The sequence below is a fragment of the Argentina anserina genome, chromosome 6 (assembly GCF_933775445.1).
Source record: "Argentina anserina chromosome 6, drPotAnse1.1, whole genome shotgun sequence".
NCBI lineage: Eukaryota > Viridiplantae > Streptophyta > Magnoliopsida > Rosales > Rosaceae > Argentina > Argentina anserina.
This window is the reverse complement of record NC_065877.1, coordinates 34,561,615-34,577,115: the sequence shown is the minus strand read 5'-3', so window position 1 is coordinate 34,577,115 and position 15,501 is coordinate 34,561,615. Positions and strand designations below refer to the sequence as shown.

General features: G+C 39.2%; 4 protein-coding genes and 1 pseudogene across 4 annotated transcripts; 2 read left to right on the top strand and 3 right to left on the bottom strand.

Annotated features, from left to right (window-relative positions):
- Nucleotides 1-82: 82 nt before the first annotated feature.
- On the top strand, nucleotides 83-1,209 carry LOC126797395 (uncharacterized). Its single transcript, XM_050524031.1, has 5 exons — nucleotides 83-298; nucleotides 368-451; nucleotides 562-711; nucleotides 797-997; nucleotides 1,114-1,209. Exons 1-5 carry the CDS (start codon nucleotides 83-85, stop codon nucleotides 1,207-1,209), a joined length of 747 nt encoding a protein of 248 aa, XP_050379988.1.
- Nucleotides 1,210-2,082: 873 nt separating this feature from the next.
- Nucleotides 2,083-10,643, bottom strand: LOC126797394 (F-box/kelch-repeat protein At3g06240-like; annotated as a pseudogene).
- LOC126801020 (uncharacterized) lies at nucleotides 3,868-6,095 on the top strand. The gene is made up of 3 exons (XM_050528467.1): nucleotides 3,868-4,155; nucleotides 4,602-4,665; nucleotides 5,909-6,095. Exons 1-3 carry the CDS (start codon nucleotides 3,928-3,930, stop codon nucleotides 5,932-5,934), a joined length of 318 nt encoding a protein of 105 aa, XP_050384424.1. The 5' UTR covers nucleotides 3,868-3,927; the 3' UTR covers nucleotides 5,935-6,095.
- Nucleotides 10,644-10,652: 9 nt separating the features above from the next.
- Nucleotides 10,653-13,336, bottom strand: LOC126797393 (F-box/kelch-repeat protein At3g06240-like). Its single transcript, XM_050524030.1, has 2 exons — nucleotides 11,902-13,336; nucleotides 10,653-10,696 (listed from the first exon to the last, which is right to left on the bottom strand). Exon 1 carries the CDS (start codon nucleotides 13,328-13,330, stop codon nucleotides 11,912-11,914), a length of 1,419 nt encoding a protein of 472 aa, XP_050379987.1. The 5' UTR covers nucleotides 13,331-13,336; the 3' UTR covers nucleotides 10,653-10,696; nucleotides 11,902-11,911.
- Nucleotides 13,337-14,324: 988 nt separating this feature from the next.
- Nucleotides 14,325-15,167, bottom strand: LOC126801019 (expansin-A23-like). Its single transcript, XM_050528466.1, has 2 exons — nucleotides 15,035-15,167; nucleotides 14,325-14,950 (listed from the first exon to the last, which is right to left on the bottom strand). Exons 1-2 carry the CDS (start codon nucleotides 15,165-15,167, stop codon nucleotides 14,325-14,327), a joined length of 759 nt encoding a protein of 252 aa, XP_050384423.1.
- Nucleotides 15,168-15,501: the final 334 nt, after the last annotated feature.

The window sequence follows — 15,501 nt, the reverse complement described above, 5'->3', positions numbered from 1 at the left end:
CAACTCTGCAGAACTGTGGTATAAACATTAATCGTGTTAGAAGTGTAGAAGAACTCTACAATGCACTTTTGTTGAAATGACAATGGTTGAGGCAGTTACTCTATGCCAACCCTCGTTCATTCTAGGCAGAGGTTTGCCTTTTTGCTCGGAGAAATTGAAGGTCAAGATGAAGGACAGACGTTGCCATTATGCGAAAGCGGTATTGAATTCAAAACAAGAGCCAAAGAAGGATCACAATAAGCCTTTTACCGTGAACCTCAGTTCGACTTCTGATGCACCTCTGTATGAGTCCCTTGAGGTAAATATATTCATCTCTGTCTCTCTTATTAAAGCAGTAAATGGTGAGTGATGCTACTTTAGCTTGCAGGTTACATTTGATCAGTACATGGAGGATCAAAAAAGGGTTATTAAAGCACTCTTTCCAGACGCACAGGATCTGAAACTTCACAAGGTGACTAATGGTCTTTTCGAATTATTTCATTTACTATGCTTTTAAATTTGATCTGCTTTTGAGTGATTACGGATGAATAACATTCATACTGATCAAATTGATGTATGCAGAAAGAGTGGAGGATTCAATTGCCAACCATGCAACTCTTGTTCATGTCTTTCTACTTTGCATTCTACATCAAGTTAAGATACAAATCCATGGGGAAAGACTACCCTCCTCATGTTCCTCATCACATACCAAAGATTATTGAGCTTGAACTCGTAAGAAAATTGTCAAATACTTCTCGTAGAATTCGATTCACTCACTATATGTGTCACATGTTTTCCTGTGTCCTTTTCTCCCTAGACAAGATGGGAACTTGGAGGGATCTCTGAGGAGTACCAGCCAGGTGACTTGAGCCTCTCCCTCAAAGGAACCATCTATCCTGATAGAAAGCAAGGGACACAAAGCAGGCTTAAAGGCCAGTTTGACATGAACTTGAGCTTTATTGTATCACCTCTGCTTGGTTGGGTTCCTCAGAGTGTTATGCAAGGCCTTACAGAAGCGGTTAGTACTTCCAGTTCCTGAAATTGCAGATGTTTTTGATGTAGAAAAGAAAAGTAATCATTTCAAGCCAATTGACATTGACTCTCTAAAAATCTCTGTTGTTTTCTTATGGATAGCTGGTTAAGACAGCAATGGTGGATTCGACATCAAATGCCAGATTGCTAGAAGACTATGATGAATTCAAGAGGGAGAAACTCAAGAATGTGGTTTAGTTAAGCATTTGAAACAATGAATATGTTAAGCACTTGGTTTACTCAAGTGTGAATTGGGTCGCTACCAAGGACTCCATTGATGGATTGTATCAGGAAATGTAGCGATCTTTGTTTAGAATCAATATGACTCATTTCTGTCTTGTACACTGTACTTCTTTGAAGTAGTAACTGCAGTTTAAGGTGACCATTATATTATTCTGACAAATTATGGCAAAAGATATACATAAACTTCTAATTATCTACTGATTCCTAAGTTACAAGCTAGAAGAATTTTCGAGTTCTCTTGGCCTAAAAAAGAAAGCAAACAAGGCGAAAAGGGTTGGTGGAGCCGTGGAGATGCAAAGCGAGCGCTCTACCATTTGAGCTACATCCCCAATTGGGCATTGACTATGAAAATATTCTATATTCAGTGACTAACTTGAAAGAACTTTCCCTTCTAGAAAATGAATAGGCCAGTAAATTATGGCACAACAGAGCTATTTGATAGAAAAGTATGCCTATTTGGCCTGATTAAATAAATAACCTTTGCTTATAAATTTTATCTTAGTTGGTCGACGTGACCGTGATCTACAATTCTACATACATATCATCTACTTTTGCAGAAAAAGAAAGAGAATGGAGGCAAGAAGAGGAAGTGGGGAGGAGATCATGATGAGGAGCAAGATATTCTCAAGCAATATTTAACTAGCATACATGGGAAGTTCAAGTGCAAGAAGGTACAAGATAAGAGAGCGGTTCAAATTCCACTGGATTCTGATAGGTCAATTATTTCCTTGTGTTATAGCTTGCAGTATATATCTTTCCATCATCACATTTCCAAGGGAAGACACAATTTATCAATCTTTCTAGAAAATGGTTGAAATCAACTTTTAACTAAATGCCGCCTGCCGCAGTTAGTGGTGAAACTAAAGTCTCCCTGTAAATGGCAGCTCCAAAACCCGGCAAGTCGACCTCCAAAACCCAATTTGCGGTGGTTTGATCAACTAATACAAATAAGCTTTTCTTCTCCCACATTTGTTGATTATACCGCACATCAAGTTCCTCATACTGATCTTCAATCTCATCAGGATCATCAGGCATAAGTTGTTGATAACAGTCACGATACGGATCAATATCATCATCATACGGATCAATATCATCAAACGGCTCACCAAACACATGAGGATCATCAAATGAATCAGGATCAGGATAATCAGGTTTAGGATAATCAAACACATCAGGATCAACAGGTTTATCAATCTCTTCAGGAGCAGCAGGATAATCAAACTCATCAGCATCATCATTATTATCTTGCTCATCAGGAGCAGGATCAGGTTCAGCAGGATTATCAAACTCATCAGCATCCGCAGGATTATCCTGATCATCATAAAAATAATCATGGTCATACAGAATCCTATGCAGCAAAATATCACCACTCTGCAAAATGCACAGGGGTGTATACTCCTCTCTTCCTGACTTCTGTAAGGTATAGTGTATAACTTCCGTCCAGGATTCCTTGACCCCATACTCCTCCATCGACCATACTGATACAAAACATGGGGCGCCATCCAAAATCTCATACACACACAGGCGATCTTTATAGACTAATACACCATCAAAATCATCATGCAGCAAAGGAACTACCTCAAACTTCTCCTCCGCCACAGAGAAGGACACAATTCTAGATTCATGCATAATCCAATGTAGAGCTCCATTAAACAAGCACCCCATACCCTCAGCTCCGGCACAATCAAGACCCGGTATAGTTCTCCACGAGCCTGATTTCAGCGCAAACACGTCAACACTTTCCCAGGTGCTACGTCCTCTTATTACCTTGTAATCATCAGTTCTGGAGTCGTAACCAAACCCATAAAAATCTAAAGAATCGCACTCAGTAGGAGGATTTGGTAGCACCTCGGAGGCTCCGGTGCAGGGGTTACACAGGAAAATCCCGACGTTTTGGAATTCAAAACAAACCAACCCATTGCATGCACCCGAAACCCTAATTATTGGAGCATGCGGACAATAGAAAGAAGGAATATTTACCGGAAACTGGATATCTCTGCTTGCATTCCAAACCTTCTTCAGTGCTTCGTAGTCTATAGATTGAGGAGGATTCTGTAAAAACAGGAGCCTAAAGTTGCTGTTGGTTGTTCCATTCTCGACGTAGCTCAACTGTTTCTTGACGAAGTGCGAAGAGGCAATTATAGCGCGCCATGATTTGCACACGCACCGGAATCGCACTATAGATTTCACTGGAAGTCTTGCCAGTATCTCTGTATGTAATAACCCGAATTTTTAGAAACTAAATGTCGAGTATTTTTTTAAGTGTTAAACTTGTGAAATTAATTCAAGACGACAATTGGAGGTTTGCGACATTTCAAAACAAAAACGGAAACGTTCTCGGATCGTTTAATTAGAAACCGTAACGTTACCGCAATGTATAGATCGACTTTTATTCCGTCGCTCGGTTGCAAAAACTTCCTTCACGAAAGTCGTAGAGCTCATCGATACGAATTCGTGGACACGTCATGCGTTCGAATCGGACGTCGGATGCAAAAGTTATTAACGTCGGAAGTTCGTTTCCGATTTTGGAAATAGTATAAAAGGAAGGAGAGGAGATTAAAAATCAGAAAATCAGATTTTTTCTAAAAATCAGATCAGGGTACTGTACACCCGAGCTCGGGTACTGTTCACCCGACCCAAAAAACCTTCTCCGGCCGATTTCTCCACCATCCGATGTCGCCTCGTGTCGTGCCACCTATCAAACTGACGGGCTCGACGAGCTCCATCTTTTGGGCTACGCCTTGCACTCCGGCGACAACCACACACGGTGTAACAACCGCCGGAAGTTACTGCTGTGGCGGCGCCGCCTCCTCCGGCCACCATGGCTCAAGATTCTTGGGGGGTTTTGCTTGTCTCAGTCCCAGCAACATTCCCACAAAAGGAATCGAGCCAAATCGAAGTGTAAGTACCCGAATCAAAATTTCAATTTCTAGGGTTTGTGAATAGTGCCGATTTCATGTTCTTCGTTGTTTGGACTGTTTAGACTCGGATTTAGACCTTGGTGTCAACTAGGAAGTTGTTGGAAATGTTGTTTAGGTTGTGGTGGTGAAATTTGGTGATGATTGGTGGCGGTCGATGAACAGTAACACCGAATGAATAGTAACTCAGCATGAATAGTGATTTGTAACAGTAACTGTGAATAGTGATCTGTAACAGTAAATGTGAACAGTGTCATAGTAAAACAGTAACTTTGAACAGTGTTTTGGTAAAAACAGTAACTGTGAACAGTGGTTTAGTAAACATGAACAGTGTTCCGTGAACAATGTTTTATGAACAACATTTAGCTCTGCTGAACTCGTCACCTGATATTTTAAGTATCATTTTCTAAGCATTTATCGTGCTATTAGGTGACTGACGAAACGAGTGAGGAAATTACTTTCAGGGTCGTGGAAGTTGCACGCAGGAAAGAATGTGAGTAAAATCTCACTTATTTACGAATCTACCCTTGCGGTGATTCCAAGATTTTTGCAAGAGTTTTTAATATTGAATTACGACACGTATACAATATAGTGGATTACGTATATATCGTATAAATGGTAATAAGTACATATATATATAGTTTGCTATATTATATACTGTTATGAATTCATTGGAATTGGTCGTTTCGAATGACGAGAATTAAATGTTTAGCATGTGATGTGATTTTTGTACAATATGAGGTGTGATTATTGTACGTGGTTTTAACATGAGTTTGTTAAAATGTTTTGTCTTCGGACGAGTTTTGTCTTCGGACGAGTTTTGTCTTCGGATGTGTTTATGAAATATGACATGTATACGATATAATGGATTATATATATTGTATAAATGGTAAATATGTATATATATATATATAGTTTGCTATATAATATACTGTTATGATTTTATCGTGATTTATGTCATTTCGATGACGAGATTTAAATATCGAGTATGTGATTTTGATTTGTACAATATGATGTGAGATTATTGTACGTGATTTTAACATTGAGTTTGTTAAAATGTTGATTTGTCTTCGGACATGATTTTTGGTACAATATGATGTGACATTATTGTACGTGATTTTAACATTGAGATTGTTAAAATGTTGATTTGTCTTCGGACATGATTTTTGGTACAATATGATGTGAGATTATTGTACGTGATTTTTAACATTGAGATTGTTAAAATGTTGATTTGTCTTCGGACGTGATTGGTACAATATGATGTGAGATTATTGTACGTGTTTGGCAAGTCGGAACCTAGCCTTTGGCCGGGCGAAAGTTACGATACAGTTAGAGCTCTAGTCTGTCTGCCTTAGTACTGCATGTAAGGTAACGGGTGGTTATCTGCTCATGGGTACTCAGATTGTTCTGGATGTTGGGTAGCGGGTGGCTATCCAACGTCGGCGGTGTATTACGAGAGGGGTAACAGATGTGTACCAGCGTTCTTGGTACCCGTAATATAAATGCATTTGGGTAACTAGAAGGGTTACTTAATTTCTCATGAGCGTTTTATTTCATATTTCTTTGGGACAACCAGATGAGCCGTCCACTGACTCATGAGTGCATTTATATTTGTTTGATTTGTGAATTTTCGTATATATTGATATGCGAGTTATATATTTTCATTTTACTCATACGAGCTGTAAAGCTTACCGGGTTTGTGTTTACAATCCCGGTGCACCAATTCGATGGTGTAGTGGATAACTCCGCAGGTGTGGATTAGCGGGAATTGACGGACCACTCAGAGGACTTGAAGTTATTTATCTCCAGCTTATGTGAGGATTTTGTGTGACTATCTTGTGAGGTTGTTGTGAGGATTATACATTTCTATTTGTTATAATGTTGAATTATAATTTGGTTGTAATAATCGGTTTGACTGAGTTGTATTTTGAACTCAGAGATGATCCGTTGTGGCATTTTAAATGATTTCGATTTCATCGAGATTGTTTGGTATTTAACGACTTTGAAATTTTGAGTTTTTATACTCGAAATTTTGAGGACGTTACACTGTAACTATATCTTCGTCGAAATAATTATCACTCCGCATTCGCTTAACCACATTACCCCGACCCCATGTTTCTTTGATCAGCAGTCGGTGATTGGTGTAATACGGTGGCTGATAAATTGATTAATTTGCCCCCGCGCGTCCGTTTCATCCTCCCTTGTGTGATGTGTTACCACAACACAGACCAGGCGGACTTAATTTTGTATCTGTACTATAATATTGAGGGGCTTTTATTTAAAAGCATAGCCGTATAAGTACATAATCTGATAAGATTAGGAATTATAATCTATCATGAACTCGCAACTCTAGGAGAATGAGTCTTCATTATTTAACTAGATTAGAGGATTGACTAAGCAACACTCCTCCAGTCCTCCTTATGCGAGTAACAAAAACTTTGGGGGACAAAACAAACTAACGATCCCCCATGAAGCAGTATGGGGAAGGCAAAGACGCCCGTTTTGGGATATAAGTTTACCATTACTGATGCTAATATGGATTATAGAAGAATCGACTTAGTATTACCCTCAGAATTAACATGAATTAATCTATAACGTAACCTTCTGTTATTGCTGATTTTAAGAGGCAGCGAAGTATGTTTGGTGTTGTCGCCGTTAACGTAGCCTTCAATCATTTGCTCAAACATGCTATTACCCTCATAAATGTATGTAGGTTTATCCGTGAATGATCACAATTCACAAACCACGCACATACCTCTAATATGTATATATAATCAGGCACCTTAACCATGTACGCTCACGCACGGTTTCATGAAAAGCAATAACCTATGTTTCATTGGACGAAATTAATAGAGACTAACGACTGTCTTGTAATTTGTAAACCTCTAAATTATTGCAGTAGTACTCATGATCAGACACTACTCTGAGATCGATTGCTCAATATAATGGTCAGACATATCTTACAACAACAAAAACCCAACCAGCACAACAGGTACAAGGTGTTTTGTAATGACCCGATTTTTCGGAATCAAATTATTTGAATTCTTAGACTTTAATGAGTGTGTAAATTTATTAAACCGCAATTGTTTCGCTTCGCGACGTCGTAAAATCTAAAACGAAACCGTCGTCAGAAAATCTAATTGGAAAAAAGTTATTTTTCCGTGACGCGGGAGTTGACTTTTACTTTGTCGCTCGTTTCCAAAAACTTCCTTCACGAAAGTTGTAGAGCTCGTCAATACGAGTTCGTGGACACGTCACGCGTCCTAATCGGAAGTCGTACACGAAAGTTATTAACGACGAAAGTTAGCTTCCGATTTTAGAAATGGGTATAAAAAGGAAAATTTGAGAGTTAGGGTTTCCATTTTCGAAAACCCCTTCTCTCGCACCCGCCTCCCTCTTCTCTCTCTCTCCCCGACCCCTCTATCTCCCTCAGAAACTCCTCGCCGGCGATCTCCTCCCCTGGGCCGCCGTGGCTCGCATGGCCGGTCTCAAGAGCTTCGCACGGCCCTCCGCGACAAACCCCGAGCAGGACGTGTCCTCCCTCGCCGCCGTTCGCCACGCCGAAGCTCCTTCATCGATCTTTAACTCAACGCCGTCCAAATCCTCATCTCTGGCGACTCAAGCGTGCAGAGGATAGTATCCCGACGCCGATCCTCACCCCCGGTGCTGCATGCGACAAGATTGGAGATCGAATTCGCGCGTTGCCTCGCCTCTGCTCAAACTCGACTCCGTCGGCAGCTCAAGCTCCTCCGGCGACTCTCCGGTAGTTCCACGGCTTGAATTAGGTAAGGGTTAGTCGATTTGATTGATTGTAATGAATTGTTGTTGATTTTGTGGCGATTTGGTGGAGGATCGGAGGAGGAGGAGGAGAGAATACCACCGCCTTAGGCGGCGCGTGAGGGAGCGTGAGGAGGGTAGGAGGTGGCCTTGAGCCGTGGAGAGGAAGAGGGGAAGGAAATGAGAGGTTATGGGCGGCGGTGGGCAAGCCACGCGCGCCGGTTCGAGCGGCGCGTGAGGTCCACGCACGCCACTGTGGGGAGGCGCGTGAGTGCCACGCGTAGCCGCCTGAGGTGGCGCGTGTACCGCACGTGCCGCCACGTGCGACGGCGCATGAACAGTAAATTTTGAAAACAGTAAATTTTTGTAAAATTATTTTACGTACGATGAATATATAATTATTTTACGTACATTAAATGTAAAAATAAATTACGTACTAGTAAATATAAATATAATTTACGTACAGTAATTGTAAAAGTAATTTCTGAAGGGTAAATCAGTTATTTGTATTTATTGACAGTATTTACTATGTATAGTACATTGGTGTACATTAATACGTAAATAGTACATATATGAAAAGTAATATGTAGATAGTCCATATTTAAATAGTAATACATGAATAGTAATTTCGTAAAAACCAGAAATTGCTGAACAGTAAAACATTATTATTGTTTCGGCATTTAAGGTTTTACGTAACGCTTCTAAATTCACTTCTTATTTATTATAGGTGATCGACACAATAAGTAAAAGATTCACTTGCAGAATCATGGAAATTACGCTCAATATTATAAGGTGAGTAAAATCTCACAGTGACGAATCTACCCTTGTGGAGATTCATAATTACGCTTAATTAAAAAGAAAGAACTATGATATGTATATGATATAGTGGATTGTGTATGTGTATAATTGGTAAAATAGGTACATATATATGGTTTACTATAATATATACTGTCATAATTTCCATTTGCGAATGAGTTCATTATAGTGTTGATATTTACTTATTTGAGCATGTTTCTTGGATTTGTATAATAATATGTGATGATTGTTGTACGTGGTTTTTAACTTGAGTTATGTTAAAACGTTTTTGTGGTCTGTGGACCTGTCTTTGGACGTGTTGGCATGTCGGAACCTAGCCTTGGCCGAGCGACAGTTATGATATAGCTAGAGCTCTAGTCTGTCTGCCAGGGTACTGGCATGAGAGGTAACAGATGGGTTACTGGCTTATAAGTACCCATATTTTGGATATTGGGTAGCAAGTGGTTGCCCAATGTCGGGCGGCGTACTAACATGAGGGGTAACAGAGGCGTACCAACGCTCATGAGTACCCGTATTATAAATGTATTTGAGTAAACAAAGGGGTTGCCCGATTTCTCATGAGCACATATATTCTAAGATATTATTGGACAACCAGATGGGCCGTCTAATGACTCATGAGTGCATTTATGATTACATGCTTTATGTATTTTCTTATGTATTTATATGTGAGTTATATTGTTGTTTTACTCATACGAGCTGCAAAGCTTACCGAGTTTGTGTTTACAATCCCGGTGCACCTATTCGATGGTGTAGGGGATAGTTCCGCAAGTGTGGATTAGCGGAATCGACGGACAACTCTGAAGATTTTGAAGTTGTTTTATTTTATCTTGAGAGGATTTTTACATTTCCATTTGATATAATGTTTGAATTATAAATTTGGTTTGTAATAATCAAATTGACTGAGTTGTACCATGAACTCAGTAATGATCTACTGTGACGTTGAATTGATTTCGATTTATTGAGATTGTTTTAGAGTTTTTCATGACTTCGAATTCGAATTTCATACTTGAAATTTCGGGATCGTGACATGTTTGATCGGTTGTACGGGCAGTATGAGCATTAAGCACATTTTGTGCTGTGAGATACTAAATTACATTGTCCGTTAAAACTTTTAATGACGATGAAGTGTTGCAATGCCTGCCTTCAAATCTCTTGACTTTATTATTAGATCAAGATCGAATTGAGATATATTAACCATTCTAACTTTCTTTGTGTTATCTACATCTGACGATCTGAGTCTCCGGAAACTGAAAGAAACTGGAGGCAATAATAAGAGGGGAAAAGGCGACGCAACAATGAAGATGGTACCAGAATATTTCAGTCACAAGAACGGGTATTGAAGTCCGGAAGTCCAAGAAGGTAGAGAGAGAGAAAAGATTGGCTCTTCAACAAAATGATACACCACATTTATGCTTGACCCCCTAATTACATATTCACTTCTCTATCGTATTTCAAACATAGATTTTATTTCAAACACTTCAAAGCTAGCTATATCTGAAAGTTGATCAAATTTCTAGTTTAACAATAGTGGAGATCAATTTCATGAATTAACAAACCGAAGGCATGGTGACTGGTTTGATGTACCAACACCTACGTCCCAAGAAAAATCCTATTTTCATACACAAGGGCCTGTTTCTGCTTACTGTTCAAGATGTTTTGCTTCTAGTTTAAAAGCCATATATATATTTACAGAACCATATATAAGGTTGTCACATAGAACACATAAGTACATATAGGCTAGCATCTTTTTTTTTTTTTTTTAGTAATATAGGCTAGCATCTTACCAACAACAAAGAATGCTGGAACCGGCCATGAGCACATGACATCAGCACGAGAAGTCTTGGCTACTACTAACAAAAGTGATTGCAAAATTGCCATGTATCTATTTAAACACCATTTCAGATTTCCACTACTTCACCGTCAATATTTATCTGAAAATTAAAAGTAAACGGAATGAGAAACTGCAGGTCATAAATAAATACAGGAAAGGGGGAAATCTTGCCCTGAATATCATTAGTCGATCACACGCTTTGAATAAGCACCATAAACCAAATGAAAAGTAATGGAAAGAACGAACCACCATTTACAGTTCTCTAAGAGCATTCACTTCAGATGATTCCACAATATTCATCAAGCCTCTTATATCTCTTTGGCACCGTTTGGTTAGCAGGAAATCCTACTATTAGAAAATGAATTTATTTCAATTTACATGCTTAAGTGTTGTTTGGTTGTTATAGAATATTAGAATGGAAATAAAAAATGTGATTTGACTGGAAATTGACTCCCTCTTAAAACCAAAAATGAATTACATACCCAAGAGTGATATTCTATTTCCATTTCCATCAGCAAAAACTAATTTTCTTTTAAATTGCATCTTCTTTCCTTATAATGAGTTTTAATGAAACTTTTGATTAAATATTTCATTCTATTTACTTACCAAAATAATTCTAATTTTAAATTATGATATCTACCAAATACTTATATGAAATTAACAAAACTTTTTCTATTTCCGTATTAGTTTGGAAAGGAAATCAAATCATTTTTCTTTTCTAACGTTCCATTTAAAGAAAGGGCCTTTAATTGATTCATATTTAAATTCCCACATCCATTTCAGATACTAACTATGTCAACCACATATATATTTATATTCAATCTAGAATAACTCTCCATAAACATTCATTACTAATATAATCTATAGCTATGCAGCTGATGCTAACAGTACAACTAACTAATGTCGCACATATACGGATATACCCAAATTTTAGACTTTTTTTTTCAGGAAAGTGGGACTAGGACTAAAACGACTGACTAATTGCTGTTCGATTAGCATTATCGTTCCAACAGAAGTTTAAGGAATTCCATTGGAAAATTCATATCAGTAGGAAGAGCTAGGGTAAGGTAAAGAAGTATACAGATAGGTTGAGCTAAAAGTTAGAACAGGCGGGGAAGCCATATTCAGTGTAGTACGTGCCTCTAGTGGTCACTTTACCGAACTTCTTATGACATGAAAAAGTTATTCCCAGCTAAGAACTAGGTAACTTCTGGAGTCTAGCAGTGCAAAATGTGCTGTTGAATTTAAACAAAAACTTGCATACAAGTAAAAACCACATTAGTCAGGAACTGAGAAAAGACTCACAATGCTGATATCATATGTCTGCAATGGTGCCCCCAGTTAGTGGTGAAACTAAAGTCTCCTTGTAAATGGCAGCTCCAAAACCAAAGTCAACCTCCAAAACATGGTTTGATGTGGTTTGATCAACTATCACCAATAAGCTTTCTCTGTCCCACATTTGTTGATCATACAATCTTTGAAGCTCGTCATACGGATCCTCCAACTCATCAGGATAACCAAACACATCATGATCATGGAAGGGATCAGGATCAGCGTCCGCATCACAATAATCAAACTCATCCGTTCTGGGATAACCAAACACATCAGGATCATCGAATGGATCCGGATCCGGATCAGGATATTCAAACTCATCAGGATAACCATAAATATCAGAATCATAAAATGGATCAGGATAAGGATAATCAAACTCATCAGGACCAGCAGGATAATCAAACTCATCAGGCTCAGGATCATCATAGAAATCAACATCCTCATACAGAATCCTGTGCATCAAAATTTCTCCACTCTGCAAAATGCACAGGGGTCTATACTCCTCTCTTCCTGACTTCTCTAATGAATAGTGTATAACTTTCGTCCAGGATTCCTTGACCCCATATTCCTGCATCAACCATACCGATACAAAACCAGGGGTGCCACCCTTAATTTTATACGCACACAGACGATCTTTATAGAGTAATACACCACCAAAAGAACGATCATGATCCAGCATAGGGACTATCTCCTTAAACTTCTCCTCCGCCATATAAAAGGACACAATTCTTGATCCTTGCACAAGCCAATGTAAAGCTCCATGGAACAAGCACCCTTTACCATGAACCCGGGCACAATCGAGATCCGAAATCGTTCTCCACGAGCCTGATTTCAGCGCAAACACATGAACCAGGGCATTCTCCGAAAACCCTCTTACGACTTTGTAATCATCAATTCTGGAGTCATACCCAAACCCATAAAAATCTAAACGATGAGACTCAGTAGGAGGATTCGGTAGCACCTTGGAGTCTCCGGTGCAGGGGTTACATATGAAAATTCCAAAGCTTTGGAATTCAAAACAAACTAGCCCATTGCATGCACCCAAAACCCTAATGATTTCATGCGCAGATTTGCGATGATGAAAGTTGACCGGAAACTGGAGATGTCTGCTTGCATCCCAAAGCTTTTTCTTCAGTGCTTCGTAGTCTATAGACTGAGGAGGATTCTGCAGATACAGGAGCCTGGAGTTGTTGGTGTTGCCGATTCCACTCTCGACGTAGCTCAAGTGTTTCTTTACGAAGTACGAAGCGGCAATTAGAGCGCGCCAAAATTTGCACACACACCGGAACCGCAGTATAGATTTGACTGGGAGCCTTGCCAGTATCTCCAAAACTATATCTTCGTCGAAGTAGTCACTCCGCATTCGCTTTACCGCACCCCCACCACTGCAGTCCTCCGCCATGTTTTCTCTGAAACAGCGGTCGGAGCGTTTCGGTGTAGGTTCTAGGGTAATGGAGATTGAAGAGGACAACGGTGATTGGTGAAATAAGGTGGCTGAGAAATTGACTAATTTGCCCCCGCGCCAGTTGTCCTTGTCCTAGTCCCTGACCTCTCCCTCCGCCAAAGATCAGCACACAGCACACACCCTTCAGAGTATACACGTACTCTCCCGCAGACAAGACAAACTTTGTGGCCTCTCTTATTATTCTCGCTCATGCCCATCACTTTAAGAATCTTACTACGTGTCTTTTATAATAACATAGTTATAAATTTATCAAATTTATTTCACTCAGCCTCTATTTTACTTCAACAGCTCAGCACAGAATAAAATTACAATTCCCAAGTATTATAATTTACATATAAGGAATTAATCTACATTAGTTTTCGAATGTAGATGTTGAGAACTATATAAATTGTGTGATTTCTCCTGTAAAGTAGAGAATTTATATAAAATTGTTAAAGACGCTATTAAAGTAAAATGGAAAACGGTGAAGTGGTTAATAATCTGAAAGATATGCACTATATATGTATATAACAGGGGGCATGGTATCCTATTAATTCACTAGATGATGCTGATTATCATTTTGAGCTTGCGGAATCTCAAAATCATGATTTGCTTGCAGACATATGATTGTGAGTTGGTATTCACTAGTCTATGAAATCGTAGTATAGATGACAGGCCAAAATGAAGTTCATCGTTATTTTAAATGTCGGCATGACATAAACTCGATTTCTATAATATGCAAACATTAGATGTTTAGAAAAACATGAACACATAAATAAACTGCGATGAGAGCCATGAGACTGCTTCATTATAAAGAAGTTTAACATTTCTTAACGGTTGAGCATGGCTCGATTACAAGGCCTTTCAAACTCGGAACATAAATAACCAACTACATATCATATAACCAAACACACAACATTAAGGGACATTCAACAGATTTTTATCTATATGCTTAAAAATTGCCTGATGCTTCATATGTTTGCCCAAACTGCCAGTTTCCTGGTGCAACGTTATTGAACGTAAGCGTCTTCTTATCACTAGTAGTGACTTGGAACGATAAAATTTGCCCAACCAGGGGGGTACCTCCTCCGATATTCCAAACTTGTCCCCAGTTACGCAACATTGGGAGCCAATTAGAAGTAGGCGTTTTGACACTTAAGGCGATAACATCTCCAGCACCAGCAACATTCAAAAGAACTGCAGTAACGAAATTAGGGTTTCCGCCGAGCTGAAACCTAACCCCTCCTGTCTTAACACATGGGACTCTACGGAACTGTACTCCAATAATCCCAGCTTTGGCTTGAGCAATTTTAGTGAACATCGGCATGGACAAGTCAAAGTGTTTTCTTGGGGGGTTGCACCAGGGATAGAAATGTGGATCGTAGTTTGGAGGACAAAAGTTTGTTCCAGTGATTTTGATAGTGCCAGCATTAGGGATGCACCATTCTGTAGAGTTGAAACACATAATCTCAAAGCAAGCACCACAAGTTAATCCATTGTTAAACAGTGCTGTGCTCAGAGCTGCTGTCTCGAGGCCATAGCCTTGTTGGATGAGATCACCATATCCACAAGCGCCCTCTGTTAAGATGAACAAAGAAATAGGTTAGGACTTGATGTAAATATATAACAGTATATATATTATCAGCATGGTTGGCTACTTACGCATGGTTTCTTTTCCAGTCATGTCACCGTAAAATGTGGCGGATCCGGGCTCCCAAGCTTGGCCCATGGCGTGCACCAAAAGAGTGCTGAGGATGATTACCAACCATGTTGTTGAGTTCTGCAACTTAGCCATGGCCATATGAATGATAGGATACTGAGAGAATAGAACTAGAATGTATGATGCTATTGCAAACTTGTATAAACCTCATGGTTATGGGGTTAATTTATAGGTCCGGATGGATTCATAATAGGAATGTATGCAGGACTTTCCATAGTATATGTGAAGAGAAATGATTTGATTTAATTGTGATTAGGCAAGAAACAACCTATGGTCCATTCGATTGACAGAGGTGTTTTGGTTTCACGATGAAAAGGGGTGACGGATGTGCACCTCAGTTTCTGCTGTTGTCTTACAACGATCTTCCAAATCTAACAATCTATATTCATTAGAATTTATTGATTTTGAT

Excerpts from the sequence above, each read along its gene's own strand:
- LOC126797393 (XM_050524030.1), bottom strand. The coding sequence starts at position 13,330 with ATGGCGGAGGACTGCAGTGGTGGGGGTGCGGTAAAGCGAATGCGGAGT.
- LOC126797395 (XM_050524031.1), top strand. The coding sequence starts at position 83 with ATGGTTGAGGCAGTTACTCTATGCCAACCCTCGTTCATTCTAGGCAGA. Across the intron at positions 452-561 it reads AGGATCTGAAACTTCACAAG|AAAGAGTGGAGGATTCAATT; the intron begins GTGACTAATGGT and ends TGATGTATGCAG. Across the intron at positions 712-796 it reads AGATTATTGAGCTTGAACTC|ACAAGATGGGAACTTGGAGG; the intron begins GTAAGAAAATTG and ends TTTTCTCCCTAG.
- LOC126801019 (XM_050528466.1), bottom strand. The coding sequence starts at position 15,167 with ATGGCTAAGTTGCAGAACTCAACAACATGGTTGGTAATCATCCTCAGC. Across the intron at positions 14,951-15,034 it reads GACTGGAAAAGAAACCATGC|AGGGCGCTTGTGGATATGGT; the intron begins GTAAGTAGCCAA and ends TCATCTTAACAG.
- LOC126801020 (XM_050528467.1), top strand. The coding sequence starts at position 3,928 with ATGTCGCCTCGTGTCGTGCCACCTATCAAACTGACGGGCTCGACGAGC. Across the intron at positions 4,156-4,601 it reads GAATCGAGCCAAATCGAAGT|GTGACTGACGAAACGAGTGA; the intron begins GTAAGTACCCGA and ends TCGTGCTATTAG. Across the intron at positions 4,666-5,908 it reads AGTTGCACGCAGGAAAGAAT|TGGATAACTCCGCAGGTGTG; the intron begins GTGAGTAAAATC and ends TCGATGGTGTAG.